At 39.6% G+C, this 19291-nt stretch overlaps 1 protein-coding gene across 1 annotated transcript; it reads right to left on the bottom strand.

Annotated features, from left to right (window-relative positions):
• Window positions 1-3546: 3546 nt before the first annotated feature.
• On the bottom strand, window positions 3547-17835 carry LOC144701734 (uncharacterized). Its single transcript, XM_078573477.1, has 6 exons — window positions 17672-17835; window positions 16731-17168; window positions 5418-5725; window positions 5289-5342; window positions 4765-5201; window positions 3547-3990 (listed from the first exon to the last, which is right to left on the bottom strand). Exons 2-6 carry the CDS (start codon window positions 17120-17122, stop codon window positions 3685-3687), a joined length of 1497 nt encoding a protein of 498 aa, XP_078429603.1. The 5' UTR covers window positions 17123-17168; window positions 17672-17835; the 3' UTR covers window positions 3547-3684.
• Between the last annotated feature and the right edge of the window lie 1456 nt (window positions 17836-19291).

Raw genomic sequence — 19291 nt, 5'->3', positions numbered from 1 at the left:
AGCCCAGATACACCCAACACTCAGACTTACTTAAGTTTGATATCAAAGAGGAGAAACTGGCTATCGACTAATGTAAGTGTGCTTGTGCACCTTTCCATCTTGACCCCTCCTAACCCAATTCCTCTCACAGACGTCCAGTCCTGCAACCAGAATGGGGAGCTACTACAAGTGCACAGCGTTGTCCATTCCACCTGCTTGTGGCGTCGTTAGTCTGCGGGCCTTCTCTCATTCCATTCTAAATCCACTCTCCCTTCTCTTCTACTCTCTTGTTATTGCAGTGTGCGCATCGCCGGGTTTAATCAATAATGATTGAAGTTACAATCAAGGGGATAGTAGCACATGAATATCTAATTGTGGTGATATGCCACTAGTGTCCGGAGGTCTACGACAGCAATTAGAGGGCCTTTTTCGACAATGGGACTGATTAACATGATCTCTAAAGATTCAATTGGAATAAAAAAAATGATAAGGAATTATTTTGATGTGTTTACTTATGACTTTATTTATCCGATTAAGCTTGATGATAACTCACTTTGAAGTTAATTTATGGCCGGTAAATCTAAGTCAAGTAATGGGAAATGCAGAGTCATCTTTAAGATGAACATAAGAAAATTCTTGATGACATCCATATTAAGTGAATCATCATATATCGGAGGAGAAAGGAATATGGGTTGTTTCATCTTACCCTTGAAATTTTGGAGATCATTTACACAAAGGTCATGCCATTATAAAGGATGTTGACCTCAGCTTCTGAAATACAGAATACAAAGGTAAAAAGATAATCTAGATTTTAATTTAATCAGTATGTTGTAGAAGTGTAAGATTATTTACAAATCATTTTCCAACTGCATATGAAACATCATCTTTATTTCAACCATAATTTATAGGCTGACATCAAAGAATGCAAACTCAAGGGATTAAGAAAAATTTTGGTTGTGTCAAGTTTTATTGATTTACTTCGGTACCTAATCCAACCTTGATTTCGGGCTACAAGTTTTTTAAATAATTTGTACACTCTAGGCATCAATCAAGATTCAATATATCTCAAAACCCCTAGATTTGATCAAAAGAGCAATATATCGAAGTCAAGGAACTTACAACCATCTATTACACGTCATAGCAAGGATTTTATTGCACAGGGTAGCAAGGTAAGCCCTAGTATGAGTCTACGCCCCATTAAATAAGGTCCATTGACAAGTAAATTCAAATAATAAGTAGTTGATAATCAGAATAAATATTGATATAATTTTTTTTACTCTATAGACATAAAAGATAGGATGATCATGGAACATCTCCATTCGGAATAGGGATTTAGACGTATATTTTTTAGTAGTGATTTAGAGATATGAAGAGGAATATGGGATAAAATATTGCAGAGATAAAACTTACGTAGATGAATAATGGATTTACAAGTGTATCTATGTGGAAGAGAGTTTTGAAATAGTTTAGAGAGAGATAAAAACATTATATACTCGGTGTTGAGAAAGGACAATGAAAGATGAGACACAAAAGACTCACCTTCGACCCTAAATGCATCCAAGGTTAACAACCTTATTTATAAGTTAGGTTCCCATCATCTCTTAGATTTATTATGAATTTCCCTTAATTCAACACGAATAAATTTGATGGATCTCAAAGCACCCTTAAACTTGACTCCAATATGTTTTTACATAACTCTGGTGTCAAGTGATAGGAGGGGAGTGGATGAGTGTGTGAGAGAAATAATAGGACCCTGAAAATATTGGCTCAAATTTCCACATGGGTCAGTAATATATCAATCTTGGAAGGTAAATAAATTTGAAACATTATCTTATATCTTTCATTCTCTAAGTTTGCATTATTGTTGATTCCACCGCAAATTTTTGTTATATCAACACATAAATCTTCAAATGAGACATGATTTTAGAGACAATTATATTTCACATATCACTATATTAGGTAGGTTGTTTGATCCGATTACTTAGAGATATTTGAAGTTCGTGGTGATCTAAGCAAGCATTTTTAAAGGTTCATGCGGAAAATAACATGCAGTTGAATATACACTTGGGGAATCTGCCTAAGTCAAATCTTTTATCACCAATTTCATTCATTTCACATTTTTTTGACTTTTAATCTATCTTTGCATTCTAATGGCATCTTATCATCTACAAACCACCATTCAATTCTTGGAGAATCCCCACTGACTTTTTTTTTTTAAGATGACTTCCTGAGTTGGTTTTCACATCCCTTTTTCATGTTTCTATGAATAGAATTGCAGAACCCATTAGATTTATAATTATTACTGCACTCATGCGGAAAATAATACAATGCAGTATTATCATAATTTTTTATAATTTATTTTTAAAGAAACACGACTTCTATAATTCCACGCATAATTTTTTAATAATTTATTTTTAAATAAACACGACTTCTACAGTCACACTTTTTCTCATGATAAATCAAAGTAATTAAAAATTCAATTATAGTCACACTTTTTCTCCAGTTTTTCAAAGTTAATTTTAGGTCTAATTGCATGACAAGTATATTTCATTATTTAATAGGTCATCATTCATCCAATATTTAGTAAGAGTAATAATGGGCATCATTTTCTAACAAAATTTATAGAAATTCAATAGCTTCATCTCCAAGATTATGGATCGCATAAAATAAAAACAATAAGGTGCGTCTAATAAATATAATATTTCACAAGAATTTAAGAATGTATCAAAAATAAGATCTTAAAATCTGCATGGCCTTTTAGAAACACTTGCTTAGATCACAACGCACCCCAAATATGTGTAAGTAATCAGAACAATATGCGAAAATAATATCTAGAACAAAAGCTCAAAAAAAGCAGTAAAATTGGTCCGTGTATCAGGGCCATTATAATAACAATTGAGATCAGAACATCAACACTCTATAACAAGTTTCCACAATTTAGAGGATATATTTAATATATCCTGAAGGAGAAAAATTAATATCCAAGGATGATTACAAACTTCGGTGAAATCTGAGAGATCATTGTCAAATTGCCGGATCCATTCAAGACATGAGCCAATAAAGCAAATGTACATCAAAGGCATATTAGCCACGCTAAAGCTAATAAAGCTAATAAACACGAAGATAATATCAATTTTCTGAGTTCCAGACATAAGTTTAATTAGATTTTCTGTACCAATCTTCTCTAGCAATGAAATCAATAAAACATCTTTAATGGTCACCAGCAACCCAACAAAAATCTGAGCCTAAATATCTGAAAGAAGAAGAAAAAAAACAAAAAAATAGATTTTTCTTTCTTTAAAAGAAAAAAAATTCTGAACAAAGCAGATTGCGCAAGCAGTGCCTTCTGACTAGGGTTTGGTAGTTGTCAACATCATCAACTCTCACCGACATCGGCGATGAAGTTAACATTGATGATTAAAGGGAAGCACAAAAGGTTGATGCCATATGATAACATCAGCAATCAACTTGTTAAAATTCTAGTTAAAATATGATTGATGATGCTGATGGAAATTTTCTGAATATACGGAAAGGTTGGCACCGACCACAGTTTTTTGAAACTTCATATTATCAACATGCTCATTCTTTAATCACATTTCATCACAATCGTGAAAAAAATACAATGAAGGAGCAGAAAAGGGACCAGAGATGGTTGGAAAGAATACCTTCTATCATGGCTTCTGAGGTCGATTTTTCTTTGGAAAGTCAAGAATGTTCCCTTGTTTTTGCTGACCGGCGGCGGCCTACCTTCTCACAGTGCCAGCTGGAGGGACTCAGCCTTCGCTCCGTTCGGGGCCTCTTGCTCCGTCTCACGTAGGTCACCGTTGCCGCCTCTGAGCACCGCCTGAGAACAATGGGCTCCTCGGAGACTGTTCTCTCAGTCTCCGTGCTCGTCTCCGAGCCCGAAACTCTGGCTCCATCCGATCCCCTCTCCATCGCCCTTCCCACCTTCTCAAAATCTTCCAGCTCCTCCTTTGCTGCCCTGTTGCTTATCAGGATTTCATCACCTACCTGCAAGACATGGCAGTCTGCAATGTTCACACATAACCCACATATATCTCTCTTTTCTATCTTCATCTTCGTAATTCTCTCATTCTCTCTCTCTCCCCTCTTTTAAGTAGTTTTACTCTTAACTCTTGATCGAACTACACATACCGTTATCCTCCTTTGTCACCACGATTCTCCTTGATCCCACAAAATATCACTTTCTTTATTTTTTCAATCAACCAACATCACTTTATCCTCCATCATTATCATCATAACGTTGATCTATCTACATCTCTTTTCCAACTATTAGTTCATCAAATAATTTTGCTGTATTACTTCATAACCACCACTATCATCTCCTCTCTCACACACTAACAATCCGTATTAATCGCATATTCCTTCATCATCATCATCGTCATTACATTGATCTGTCTAACTATTGATCAATCAACATTGAGCATCATTATCTTCCTTTTAATGTGCGAGACCACAATCTATTAAGGTCTATCTACATACAATCTCTATTATTCCTCCATTATCATCTACATCTTCATCATCCTGTCCTCTCTCTTACAAACCTATATCAATCTCTATTATCCCTTTCCCTCTCCATACACATCATTACCTCTATATTCTCGCTTATGCTTACACAGCACCTCATATAATTCCCATTGTCGTCTTTATCAGTCTTTCAACGCTTTCCAATCTTACTCTATTATTACCATCCCCTTCTTCACCTCCTCTCCCATCCAGAGACAAAACAAGAAGTAAAGCGGATTAACAGGATGGGAAACTTACATCCATGTGCGCATTTCGGTCAGCAGAGAGGAGATTGACAGTGCTCTCGATGATGTTGGGCGTGGCATCACCGAAGCTGGACATGGCCCCCTCACTCATGGCTGGGTCTTCCCCTTCATACTCCGAGAGATAGTTTGGCGTTGATCCGCCAGGAGGCATGCCATCACCATCGCAGCCCAGCAATGCACTTCGGCTGAGCCCCGGGCTGGTAACTGCATTGGTCACGGCCACCACTTCCGAATTCAATGACACCCGTCCCGCCCCCCAGTCAACAGCCATGTCCAGCTCCATCCTCAGCTTAACCACTTTCTCCTGGACTGTCTCTATCTGTAGAAGCAAGAGCTCCAGCGAGTTTTCACCAGCCATCCGATCCATAGACGGCCAGTCATGATCAACAGACATGCCATCATGGCCTCTCAAGATCGGATCAGATAGCCCTGAATAAATTAAAAAGAAGGGCGTGTTACTGGTACTCCACCAAGGTTTAAAATTCAAACAACTGGTACCACCATTCACTGACTTACCATTTTCAGGGTGCCCATCATCAATGGAATGACCTTCTGCTTCGGCTCCCTTCTCTACAAAAGAACAAAAGTTAAAGGCAAGCAACAGGAAGGCCTGCAGAAAGTGAAAAAATGGGAATCAGGAGATACCCAGGAGAGAGAAAACAGTGTGGGAGGCCATGTATGACAAGGGGTCTGCGCTCTCCTCAACTCTCTTCCGTCTTCTGCGCTTCATAGCGCATGCGCCATGCTCAAAAGAAAGGGACACCACCCGGGCCGCAGAATCGGTGGCGGGAGCGGCTGCCAAGTACACAGATTTCTCCTTCTCGGCAGCGAGCAGGAACCGCTTACGCTCCATATTACGTGCTTGGAGCTCATTAATCCGCAACTCAAGCCAGTTACATCGCCATTTTAGTGCGCGAATATATCTCTGCCAGTGAGGGGTCAGCTTCTTCCTCCTACAATACAGAATTCAGCAGTCAGACTCAAGACTCCATTATAGGGTTCGCCGTCACTTTGGACAAAGACGATGGGTTACATATGACCCATCATCGCCTCCATAATTTGTCTTCATCGAGATGAAAATGACAATGGAAGCTTGTCATCGTCATAGTCATTTGTCTGTGAATTGCTAATTTGTTCTTGAGAAGACATATGAGAAAAATCCAAATTATCTGTTAATTACTGATAGATGACCACGACAAGTCGTGTTTGTCCTCGTCATTCATCTGCGGCTGCGATGACAATAAATAAAAGGATTTTGCCCACAGACAACAAAGACCCGTCATCGTCTGCCAAAGATAACAAACTCTCCATCATCGGCGAACACTTATTCCATTATCTCAAAATGGAATTAATTCCTAAAGGCGCTAATATTTTTCTGGTTTGGAGAGAGGTGAAAGCAGACCATTTTGGTCAGTTTGTGTATGGTTTGTACACAGCTTCATTTCTTAATAGCATCAGGTTGACCACCGCTCCGGGTGGTCTTCCTTGTTTTCTTCAAAAAAAAAATGGACTTAATTCCAATCAGCTTAAAACTGTTAGATCATACGGCCCAATAGTCATGTACTCTTGTATTAACGGGCCCATGTTCTATAAATGGGCCCACTCATAGTGAAATATGACCGTTGATTCCAACGGTCATATCCCTCCAACGGTCGATCGTCACCCTCTCTAAAAGAGGGAAACATTGTGTATGATTAGTGGTTCGCGTAACTGAAAAAGATACGTTCTTTGTTATTGTTCAAACTTCTCGCTCAAGAACTCTCATGGTATCAGAGCAATGATCGTGGGCACACCAAAAGGTGACAACTTTCTTCTTCGTATAAATTCTATTTCTCTCGGCTTCGGCGACCTCGGCGAGAAGCTCTTGCGAGTACGGCGGCGATTTCTTCCTCGACGCTCTATTTCGTCCTTGCGAGTACGGCGGCGGCGACAAGCTCGATTTCATCCTTGCGAGTTTGGCCGTGACTCCTTACTCAGCGATTTTGGCATCAACTACCTCTATTTTTTCTCTACCGGCGAACCCGGCGAGCTCAGCCGTCCTTGGCGGACTCGGCGAGCCCGGCGATCTCAGAAGACGGTGTGGCCTCGTGATTTCACGATTTCACGAGCTCCCGCCTCCGGCAGTATCTATTCAGTCTGACTTGGGGAAGCCACGCCCTGTGAAGACGAAGAGAGGAATTACCCTTACTCTTGAAGCTACGCCCTGGGGGAAGCTCGATTTCCTCTTGAAGTCTCATACGGCGGAATTACCCTTTCAGCCTTTGTGCTTATTTTAGGGGAAGTCCTTCTCCAGTGAAGACTTGCTCCTGTTTCTGCTCTTGAAGCTTCATACGGCGAAACTCAAGCTTTGTCTATTTTTGTGCTCCGACTATTTATCTCTAGATGGGAAAGTCCAGGATAGCTGAGAAGGAATCCGAGGTCACCTCCTCAACTGTCGTTAAAACAGCTGAGACACCTGCTCAGCCAAGGTTGTTCTTACCAGATTTGGATATCAAATATAATGGCATTAATGGACAGAAATGGATAACGCTAGTCCAGAGATCTCTTTAAGCTATCTACCAGGGGAATCACCTAACGGAAGATGCTCCTTCGGAAGACGCTCCCAAACTCGAAAGGGTAATTTGGGAATCTGAAGAAGCCTTTATCACAAACTGGATGATCAAAAATATGGAACCGGATCAGGCAGACGACTATCTACTCATCGACTGTGTACGAGACTTATGGCAAGAAATTCAGAGGTCATGCGCAGAAACACAGTGATTATTGTGTCTATGATCTTCGTGAACAAGAAAAAGCATTGAAGCAGGGAAATCTATCAATTTCTTCTTATTCTGCAAAATTAAAAGCTATATGGAGGGAACTTGACCTTCTCTGGCCCACAGGCGACAAGAATTCTCCATCCTATCTCAGAGAAATCAAATTCAGAACCCTCACTTTTTTGATGGGGTTGAACTCAGAATATGAGAATCTTAGAAGTCAATTGCTGCACAGAGAGAGGTTCCCTACTTTAGCAGAAGCTATCTCTGAATTGCAAGGGGCAGAGCGGAGGAAGAAACTTCACTCTAAGGATGGTGAGGCGTCTACCCCCGTCTCAGTAGCACACTTGGCCAAGAAAGGGGAACCAAGGCCCAACATGCACAATGCAGCCACATCGTCAACTCAGCATCAGAAGACCACTCCACAGGAAGGTAACTCCTCAGAACTTACTTGTGGCTATTGCAGGAAACCAGGCCACCTAAAAAGGGACTGCAGAAAATTAGCCTGGAAGGAAGAGCAGATTTGGAAAGGAACGTGGAATCCAGGGCAGCACAAGAAAGCCTATGTGGCCAGTGAAGGAGAGGAACCATCTACCGTCAGGAAGGGGGAAGAAGGAGGCAAAATTCAGAAGCTTATTCAGTCAGAAGTGAACAAGATTCTTCAAAAATTTGGCTCTACAGTCCGGTAAGAAGTTTATTTTTACTACAGTTACTAATAATACATCCACTACTGCGTCTTGGATTTTAGATTCTGGGGCGACAGACCATATGTCACCCCACAAAATGCTATTTAAAAATTATGAACTAGAAACTATTAATCTCAAGGTGTTTACTGCCAATGGTGGAATATTAGAAGTGGCAGGAAGAGGGTCAATTGAGATCAAAGGGAAATTACTGGAAAACGTTTTGCATGTACCTGAACTAAAAGCTAATTTATTGTCCTTAATTCAATTAGTAAATGATACTGGATGGCGATTTATTTTGGACTCAGATTCTTGTTTCCTGTGTCTTAAGGAAACCGGACGGAAAATTTCATCTGTTAAGAGGAAGGGAGGTCTCCTCCTGCTAGATGGACTAGAGGAGAACGAAGAGCAGAAAGCCACCTATATTGTCCAGAGTGAAGAACGGATCAACCTCCTGCATAGGAGATTAGGACACCCCTCATTTCACATTTTGAAACATTCTCATCCCAACTTGTTTAAAGGGATTATTGTTGATAACTTGAACTGTGAAAGTTGCCAATTTGCAAAACATAAGCGATCATCTTTTCCAGTTTCAGATCACAGAACTCAATCGGCATTTGATTGTATCTATAGTGATGTATGGGGACCTTGCTCCATTCTTGGATTATCTCATCACAAGTGGTTCATCTTATTTGTAGATGATTTCTCTAGATATACCTGGGTATATCTACTGAAATCTAAAACTGAAATTCCATCTATCATCATTAAATTCTGTGCGATGATTCATACACAATTTGGAAAGAAAGTACGGATATTTAGATCAGACAATGCAACAGAATTTTTTTGTGGAAAAGTAACTAATTACATGGAAGAAGAGGGGATAATTCACCAATCCTCATGTGTGAATACCCCTCAGCAAAATGGACTTGCTGAACGAAAAATTGGTCATATAATGTCTTCAGCCAGGGCTCTGTTATTTCATGGGAATTGCCCCAAGAACTATTGGGCTGAAGTAGTCGCAACAGCTACTCATCTTATAAATAGTGTCAAATAAAAGGGATATCTTGGGCCAAGCTCGGTGGGGCCAACTACCCGATTTTAAAATCGGGACAATAACGGCTAGTTTTTTACTAGCCGTTATGAACAGTAAATTAGCCGTTAAAAGGCCTGTATATATACCTACTTGAGTAATAAAAAACTTGAATATTTTCTCTTAAATTCTGTTCTTTCTCTCTACTTCCTCTATTCTCTCATTCTCGCCCAAGAGTGTCTACACAATTCTGTCATGGTATCAGAGCAGGATCTCTGATCTTGCATTTGATATTTGTTGTTTTTTGGAGCTTAAGAGCATCCTACGGGAGGCTACCTTAAGCGTCCAGAGAATTGCTTCCGCTGCGTCTACACCATGACTGAGGAGTCAGTGAAGATTCAGGCCCCGGCCGTATCGTCTACATCATCTGGGCACCAGTTGATCGTCCCGGATCGATGGCTGACGCATCTTCCGGTGCTTGCAAGGTGCAATATATTCAATGGCCACAATCTCCTCCTGTGGTCAAGAACAATCCAAGCTGCCTTGAAGCCTCGCAATCTTCTACACCTTTTGACTGAAGATCCTCCAAACGAAGATCATCCAGACTTCCAGAGATGGACCATGGAGGAGGAATTCGTATTTGGTTGGATGCTTGATTCTCTCTCTTCAGAGCAGCTCACAAGGTACACATCATACGCGACTTCTAAAACTTTATGGAAAGCCGTCCATAGAAATCATTCTAAGAAGCATGACAAGACGAAGATAATTACTCTCATCGTCCAGTCATATACTCTCAAGCAAGGAGACATGGATGTGCTTACCTATTCCAATAAACTGAGAGACATTCACAATGAGCTGGATCATTGTCGTCCACCCTCTACTGATCCAGTGGCTAGAGCCCATGAGGCAACTAATCGCCTTTGTCAGTTCCTTAATGGTCTTAGACCAGAATTCGAACTTGTCAGGAGTCAGCTTTACAACCGAGAAGATGAACCCTCATATGACGAGGCTGAATCCAAGGTGATGCAAGAAGAAAGTCGTTTGAATTCTGTTAAAGGAGCCATTGAAGGTACAGCTTATATAGCAAAAGGTCAGCCCCAGCAGAAGGGAGATCAAGAAAAAACTAACAAAGAGGATATATTCTGTAACTACTGCAAAAAGAGAGGACATACCAAAGAGAAATGCTGGAAACTACATGGAAAGCCTCCCCACATTGCAAGAGCACATCTAGCCCAGCAGGAACAAAATTCTGGTAATACTCTTCCCTCAATGCAGGACCTCCAGAAGGTGATAGAGGAAATTCAAATTTTGAAGACAATCATTCACTCTGGTTCTGTCATCGGCTCCACCTCAATGGCCAATACGGGTAACAATGATTTTTTAACACAAATAGCTTTGTTTACTAAGGATCTAACAACTGCTTGGATCCTAGATTCAGGAGCTACGGACCATATGTCATCTAGGAAGGAATCCTTCATGACATATGAAAAACTTGCTCCTGGGAAGCATGTACAAACTGCTGATGGAACACTACTTCCAGTAGTGGGAATAGGCAATTTGGCCATACATCCAATTGGCAAACTTAAAAATGTTTTACACGTTCCAAATCTATTTGTGAATTTAATCTCTGTTCAACAGTTAGCTAAGATAAATGAGTATACTGTTCTGTTTGATAATCTGGATGCTTATTTGTGTCATAAGGAACTCGGGTGGAGGATTGGACTAGCTAAAGTCCAACAAGGACTCTACTACCTTCCATGCCAAAAACATGGAGTCTTAGGAGGAGATCAAACTAGAACAGTAGCTACTGCTACATCAAAGGAGTCACTTATGGCGATTCATCAAAGGATGGGTCATCCATCTTTCTTCCTCTTAAAACAAATGTATCCGCATTTATTCAAAAACTGTTTGATGGAAAATTTGATATGCAAAGCGTGTCAATTAGGAAAGTTTAAACGTACTACCTATCCACCAAGTAAATCCTACTCAACTAAACCTTTCCAAATAATTCACTGCGATGTTTGGGGACCCTCTCCACAACAGGATATACTAGGATTCAAGTATTTCCTAGTCTGTGTAGATGACTATAGTAGATATACCTGGGTGTTTCTTCAGAAACACAAACACGAAGTGACTCAAAATATCAAGGTGTTATGTGCCTTGATCAAGAGACAATTTGGTGATCCAGTACAAGGACTTAGAACAGACAATGCGAAAGATTTCCTAAACAACGGATTACTAGAATTTGTTACCAGTGAAGGTATAAGACATGAGACTTCATGTCCTTATACTCCACAACAAAATGGAGTTGCTGAAAGGAAAATTGGTGATATAGTGGACAGGGGAAGAACTTTACTAGTGCAAGGAAATGTCCCAGCAAACTTATGGGGATTTGCAATCATGACAGCTACCCACTTAGTGAATAGACTTCCTTCAAGGACTCTAGATTTTAAGAGCCCACTTGAGTTAGTGGAAATGCACTATCCTAATGTGCGACTAAAAACAGGATTACCTGTTAAAATCTTTGGGTGTGTTGCCTATGTATACAATCATACGCTTTAACAGAATAAGCTATCTACAAAAGGTTTGAAGTGTGTATTTATTGGATATTCTGTTACTCAAAAAGGATACAAGTTATATCATCCAATTACTCGAAAGTATATTGTATCCAGAGATGTAGTATTTGATGAAACATCCTTCTACTACAAGCCACATGGTACTGAAGCTCATAAAGATGTAACTCAGTTACTCACCAGTAAAGAGACACCAACACCAAATATGGATACTGACCAAGAAGTACGTGTAGAAGTTAGATTACCAGAGCAGGAATTTGACAATTCCCTTACTGAGACAAATGAGATCAAACCTACGGATATGAATCAAACAAATGAAACAGGAGTCACAACAAGAGAGCTGGAAGGGATACACAAATTGACCCCATACCCCAAATACTATCAGAGGAAGAAGAAGGAAAAATCAACAGACCCTGTGGACTTGAGGGAAGGGGGAGAAAAAGGTAACATTACTGAAATTGAAACTGATAACCGTGGGATAGACTGGCCAATAGCCCTAAGGAAGGAAAAACGAACTTGTGTGAAACCTGTACCATATTCCATGGTAAACTATTTAAATTTTAAACAGGTCTCACCTGAATATAAAGTATTTCTCACTACAATACAAGACATTCAAATACCGAAATCCCCAGTTGAAGCCATGAAGAACATTAGATGGAAGGAAGCTATGGATGAGGAAATGAAGGCACTACTACAGAATAATACATGGGAGATAGTTAATCGACCAAAGGACAAAAAATCAGTGGGCTGCAGATGAGTATATACGATAAAATGTAAATCTGATGGAAGTCTAGATAGGTATAAGGCACGCTTGGTAGCCAGAGGGTATACACAAACATATGGAATTGACTATCAAGAAACCTTTGCTCCAGTAGCAAAGATTAATACCATTAGGATTCTTATTTCATTAGCAGTAAATCTAGACTGGCCACTAAATCAGTATGACATAAAAAATGCCTTTCTTAATGGAGAACTAAAGGAAGAGATTTATATGGATATTCCCCCTGGATATGAGGATCAACTAAGTCAAGGTAAAGTATGTCGACTCCGCAAGGCCTTGTATGGTTTGAAACAGTCACCCAGGGCCTGGTTTGGAAAGTTTGCCCAAGCAATGAAAAGCCTTGGCTATAGACAAAGCAATGGGGAACATACTATGTTTTTTAAGCTTCAAGATGATAGAATGATTACAATTCTATTAGTATATGTAGATGACATTATCGTCACTGGAAACAATCTTATAGAAATAGAGAATCTTGAAAAATGTTTAAACAAGGACTTTCAGGTTAAACAATTAGGACCTCTAAAGTATTTCCTAGGCATAGAGTTTGCAAGGTCTAGTAAAGGGATAATAATGACACAACAGATATATATTCTAGATATTCTCAATGAAACCAAACATATGAACTGTCGTATAAGCGAAACTCCAATAGAAGTTAATCACAAATTAACCACTAGTGAAGATGACCCTAAGGTCGAAATTAGTTCTTATCAAAGCATTGTGGGAAAACTATTATATCTCTCACATACACGACCTGACATATGCTATGCGGTAAATGTACTTAGTCAATTTATGCATTCACCTAGAAACTCTCACTTTCAGGCTGTTAACAGAATTCTCAGGTACTTGAAGGGAACACCAGGGCTGGGCATCACATACAGGAAAACAGGTAAGTTAGATCTTATTTTATACACTGATTCTGACTTTGCTGGCTCTCGTCTTGATTACAGGTCTACTACGGGATATTGTACATTCCTTGGGGAAACCTAGTCACATGGAGAAGTAAAAAACAGAGTGTGGTTGCAAAGTCAAGTACTGAAGCTGAGTTCAGAGCAATGTCAAAGGGTATTGATGAAGCAATGTGGATCAAAAGCCTACTTGATGACTTAAAGATTACATATTCTACACCACTTATCATACGCTGCGACAACAAGTCTGCCATCAGCATTGCTCATGACCCAGTTTATCACGATCGAATGAAGCACGTGAACATTGATAGATTTTATATACAAGATCATCTGGAGCAAGGAATTCTCAGGACAGAGCACGTCAACTCAGAGGAGCAGTGTGCAGACATCTTTACAAAGGGTTTACCAGTTAAACAAATGCAATATCTGGTGTCCAAGCTTGGAATGACTAGTATACATTCCTGCACTTGAGGGGGAGTGCCAAATAAAAGGGATATCTTGGGCCAAGCTCGGTGGGGCCCACTACCCGATTTTAAAATCGGGACAATAACGGCTAGTTTTTTACTAGCCGTTATGAACAGTAAATTAGCCGTTAAACGGCCTGTATATATACCTACTTGAGTAATAAAAAACTTGAATATTTTCTCTTAAATTCTGTTCTTTCTCTCTACTTCCTCTATTCTCTCATTCTCGCCCAAGAGTGTCTACACAATTCTGTCAAATAGGACGGCCTCAAAGACATTAAATTATCATGCTCCTATTGATCTTTTATCTGCTGAATTTCCACATTTATCTTTAAGAACTAACCTCCCAGCCAAGGTGTTTGGCTGTGTTGTATATGTTCAAGCTCATCATGCAGGAAAGTTGGACCATCGAGCCCTGAGATGTGTGTTTCTGGGATATTCGTCAACCCAGAAAGGTTATAAATGTTATCATCCAAGTTCCAGGAAGATCTTCATTACCGCAGACGTAAAGTTTGACGAAGCCCAAATGTTTCATGTTCATTCGGAACGGTCAGAAGCGTATCTAGAATCTTCGGAGCAAGTAAATGATAGTATGCAGCGACGCCTCTCCTCAGCATCAGAAACTTATGATCAGGACGTGGCTATAAGTACTTTTCCAAGTCCCCCTGAGGAGGAGGAGGAGCCTTATAGACCACGTGACGACTCAATTACAACAATACTGCCGGCAGAAGAAGAAGACTCCGGAAATGCTGGTTGGTCCATTGCCATAAGTAAGGGAGTTCGAAACTGCACGAAGACGAAACTCTATCCAGTCAGAAATTATTTATCGTACTCCCGGCTCTCTCCAGAGTATACTCAAGTAATTCAAGCCCTGATGACCGTATCTATTCCGAAGAATGTGACCGAAGCAATGTCATCTGCAGAATGGAAGATAGCTATGGAAGAAGAAATGGCAGCACTGAAGCGAAATGGTACTTGGGAGATGGGCCCACTCCCACCCGGGAAGAAACTAGTAGGAAGTCGATGGGTATTCACTTTAAAATATCACTCAAACGGATCAGTGGCCAGACACAAAGCTCGTTTGGTGGCACAAGGATATACTCAATCTTATGGCATTGACTACAACGAAACCTTTGCTCCAGTTGCAAAACTAAACACGGTTCGGGTCTTAATAGCACTCGCAGCAATATTCAATTGGAAGCTCCATCAATATGATGTGAAGAATGCCTTCTTACATGGAGAATTGAAAGAAGAAGTGTATATGGCACCTCCTCCCGGATATTGTTTGAGCCAAAATTCAGGGAATGTGTGTCATCTTAAAAAGTCCTTATATGGACTAAAACAATCGCCAAGAGCATGGTTTGGAAGATTTTCAGCAGTAATGTTGGCAGTGGGATTCTTCCAAAGTGAGGGCGACCATACATTGTTTATAAAACATGGCAAGGATGGGAAAATTGCAATTTTAATTGTGTATGTTGACGATATCATCATTACTGGAGATGACTACACCAAAATTCAGAATTTGGAGAAACATCTTTCACTATCCTTTGACATAAAGGCACTCGGTCTAATGACATATTTCCTAGGAATTGAAGTGGCCTACTCTCGGGCAGGGATCGTACTTTCTCAGCATAAGTATATCCTTGATTTGCTAAAGGAAACAGGGAAGCTGGATTGTCGACCAGCAGCTACACCAGTGGATGGTAATGTTACGTTAAAAGCCGAACAAAGCGAGAAAGACACACCAGTAAACAAGACTTCATTTCAACGTCTTATTGGTAAGCTACTTTATCTCAACCATACTCGGCCGGATATTGCTTTTGCAGTCAACTCTCTCAGTCAATTCATGAATGATCCCCGGGAATCACATCAACGTGCAGCAGATCGCATCCTAGCCTACCTGAAGGGGTCAATTGGACTTGGCCTATTATTTAACAGAGGAAGCAAGCCAAGTGTAGTTCTCTACACGGATTCTGACTATGCAGGATCATTTGAGGACAGCCGGTCTACATCTGGTTATTGCAGTTTCCTAGGAGGGAATCTTGTCACGTGGTGTAGTAAGAAACAAAAGGAGGTCTCTTTATCCAGTGCAGAAGCCGAACTCCGAGCACTGAAGAAGGGAGTATGTGAAGGCATGTGGCTTAAGGGTATCTTGCAGGATTTGAAAGTTTTTCCAGATAGAGGAATGACTCTGTACTCCGATAGCAAATCAGCAATTGCTATGGCAAAAAACCCAGGTCAACACGAAAGAACGAAGCATGCAAGAGTGACTCGGCACTACACCAAACAAAGCATCGACGAGGGGTTCATTATACCTCACTACATTCCTTCTCTGGAGCAGATTGCGGATATTCTCACCAAAGGGCTTCCCGGTCCACAGCTCCAAGCATTGGTGTCCAAGTTGGGCATGATCAACATCTATACCCAACTTGAGGGGGGGTGTTAGATCATACGGCCCAATAGTCATGTACTCTTGTATTAACGGGCCCATGTTCTATAAATGGGCCCACTCATAGTGAAATATGACCGTTGATTCCAACGGTCATATCCCTCCAACGGTCGATCGTCACCCTCTCTAAAAGAGGGAAACATTGTGTATGATTAGTGGTTCGCGTAACTGAAAAAGATACGTTCTTTGTTATTGTTCAAACTTCTCGCTCAAGAACTCTCAAAAACCTCCAAAAAAGAACCGATTCAAACAGTTTGTTGATTGGCAACTAAAACTGGAAAACCATCTATGGAAGTGATTTTGCAGAGCAGACGGACCTGCATACCCTGAAAGCCCTGTTGAAAGGAGTGGAGTCACTGCTTTCGCCATGAAATGAAGAACAAACTTCCATATCGCTTGCTTCACGTTCATTTGCCTCAGCAGAATCAGATGTCTCACCAAATGAGCTGGAATACTCGGCACTCTCTGTATCATCGTCACGCATCGGATCCAATAATCGACCAGAGACTTGTGCGCAACCCACAACATCAATATCTAATTCGTCTTCTTCATCATGGTTGAGACCTGATGAATTCTGTCCGTTGGGTTTGGCGAATTCGACATTATTATGGCCGCTGGATCTTTCAACTTTAACAGCTTCTATAATTTTTGAGTTTGTGACGCCTTTCAGATCATCTGGCATTAGGTTTCCGTCAGAATTGGACTCCATTATTATCCACAATATCTTCCCAAGTAGTATATGGACACCAGGAAATCTGCAATTATGATTTGTAATACTATGTTAACACCACATGGCGAGTTAATTCAATAGGAGAAAAGTGAAATGCAGAGCCATACTCTTCGCGATCAAGGGTAAAAATAATAGAAACGTTCACTCGAACACGGCATGGCAATAGTTCAAACCCAAAATCTCGAATCCGGAAAAAAAATAAGGGGAAACTGTTCACCACGAGGCATACGTTATAAATATGTATGGGGAGCAACAACACTCGATGAGCTGAAATTCAAGCGAGAAGAACTCAATGCAGCACGCGCGAGACTCGAAAAGAAAGATGCGACAACCTACATGCATAAAAATTGAAAAAAATTACAGAATCGCATTTAATAATAGATCGTGCGGCCAAATATAACAATAAAAAAACACAAAAAAGAATCAAATCGAATGATTCTTGATTTCTAACCCATTTTTCGGGGAGAAAAACTACAGAAAAACTCCAGAAAAACATCAAAAGAAGTGCACGAACAGGATCGGCCGAACCTGGGGCGTCGATTTAAATCGTTTCTACTCCTCCCGATTTCGCCACGAACTGTTTGCGATCGCGCGGAGGAATCTCGATGCGTGGTCGCCGGAGATCGAGAATCCGCCGCCACCAAAACTAGGGTTTCGGTTGCACCAGGCGCCGACAAGAACAAGGAATAAAATATTGCATATTATTTAAAAATCTAATAATTTATAACTGAAGTTTTTAATTTTCCAAAGAGTTGCAGTATTGCCCTCTTTTAGGTTTATTTATGTGTCTCGCCTAGTTTAGTTTTAAGGCTTTTTGGGAATAGGGATCGTTTGGAGGTTGTTGGTTATGACCTGACAATAGGAGAAAATAACGGAAGTACTATAACAGTGGAAAAACTTACGAAAATGATTCGTCTAAATGCGAAGATGTACAGAACTATCGGACCCTACCTATATACCTATCTATTTATGTATCTATCTATATATATATAGATTTATATCGTCTGTCTGCATCTATCTATATATCTATGTATCTATATATCTATGTGTCTATCTGCATCTATCTATATATCTATATATCTATGTGTCTATCTGCATCTATCTATATATCTATATATCTATGTGTCTATCTGCATCTATCTATATATCTATATATCTATGTGTCTATCTGCATCTATCTATATATCTATATATCTATGTGTCTATCTGCATCTATCTATATATCTATATATCTATGTGTCTATCTGCATCTATCTATATATATATCTATCTATCTATGTGTCTTTCTGCATCTATCTATCTATCTATTTATCTATTCATCTGAATATATCTATCTATCTATCTATCTATCTATGTGTCTATCTGCATTTTTCTATCTATCGATCTATCAGCATATATCTATCTATCTATGTGTCTATCTGCATCTATCTGTCTATCTCTGTGTCTGTCTGAATCTATCTATATATGTGTCTATATGCATCTATCTATTTATCGATCTATCTGCATCTATCTATCTATCTATCTATGTGTCTATCTGCATCTATCTCTCTATCTATGAGTCTATATGCATATATCTATCTTTTAATCTATCTATCTATGTGTCTATCTGCATCTATCTCTCTATCTATGAGTCTATATGCATATATCTATCTTTTAATCTATCTATCTAGCTATCGAGCTATCTATCCATCTATCCATCTGCCTATCTATGTGCCTATATCCATCTATCTAACTAACTATCCATCCATCAATCTATATATCCATCTATCTGTCTATCCACATATATCTCTATTTATCTATCCATCCATCTATCTATATCTCTATCCGTCTCTCTATCTGTCCATCCTTCCATCTATCTATTTATCTCTGTATCTATCCATCTACATATCTCTATCTATATACCTATCTATCTATATATCTATATATATATCTATATCTACCTACCTATTTATTTGTATATAAATTTATCTATATACACATATAGATTAGATAGACATATGGGTATATTTTATTGATGAAATAGGTATATAGATAAAAGGTATAGATAGATTTTTTTGAGAAAGATATTTATAGATAGATAGGCAGATTGATGGTTTTTTAAAAAATAAATAGATAGATCATTGTGGCTCGTCAGGAGAAACAATAAGA

Source organism: Wolffia australiana, chromosome 4 (assembly GCF_029677425.1).
Source record: "Wolffia australiana isolate 7733 chromosome 4, ASM2967742v1".
Lineage (NCBI taxonomy): Eukaryota > Viridiplantae > Streptophyta > Magnoliopsida > Alismatales > Araceae > Wolffia > Wolffia australiana.
The sequence above is the reverse complement of the archived record's forward strand: the minus strand, read 5'-3'. Positions and strand labels throughout refer to the sequence as shown.

What these genes read in the sequence shown, in the direction of transcription:
- LOC144701734 (XM_078573477.1), bottom strand. Translation starts at nt 17,122, where the DNA reads ATGGAGTCCAATTCTGACGGAAACCTAATGCCAGATGATCTGAAAGGC. An exon ending in AGGGCTTTCAGGGTATGCAG is followed by an intron (nt 5,726 to 16,730) that starts GTCCGTCTGCTC and finishes TCTGTATTGTAG; the next exon opens with GAGGAAGAAGCTGACCCCTC. An exon ending in CACTGTTTTCTCTCTCCTGG is followed by an intron (nt 5,343 to 5,417) that starts GTATCTCCTGAT and finishes GTTCTTTTGTAG; the next exon opens with AGAAGGGAGCCGAAGCAGAA.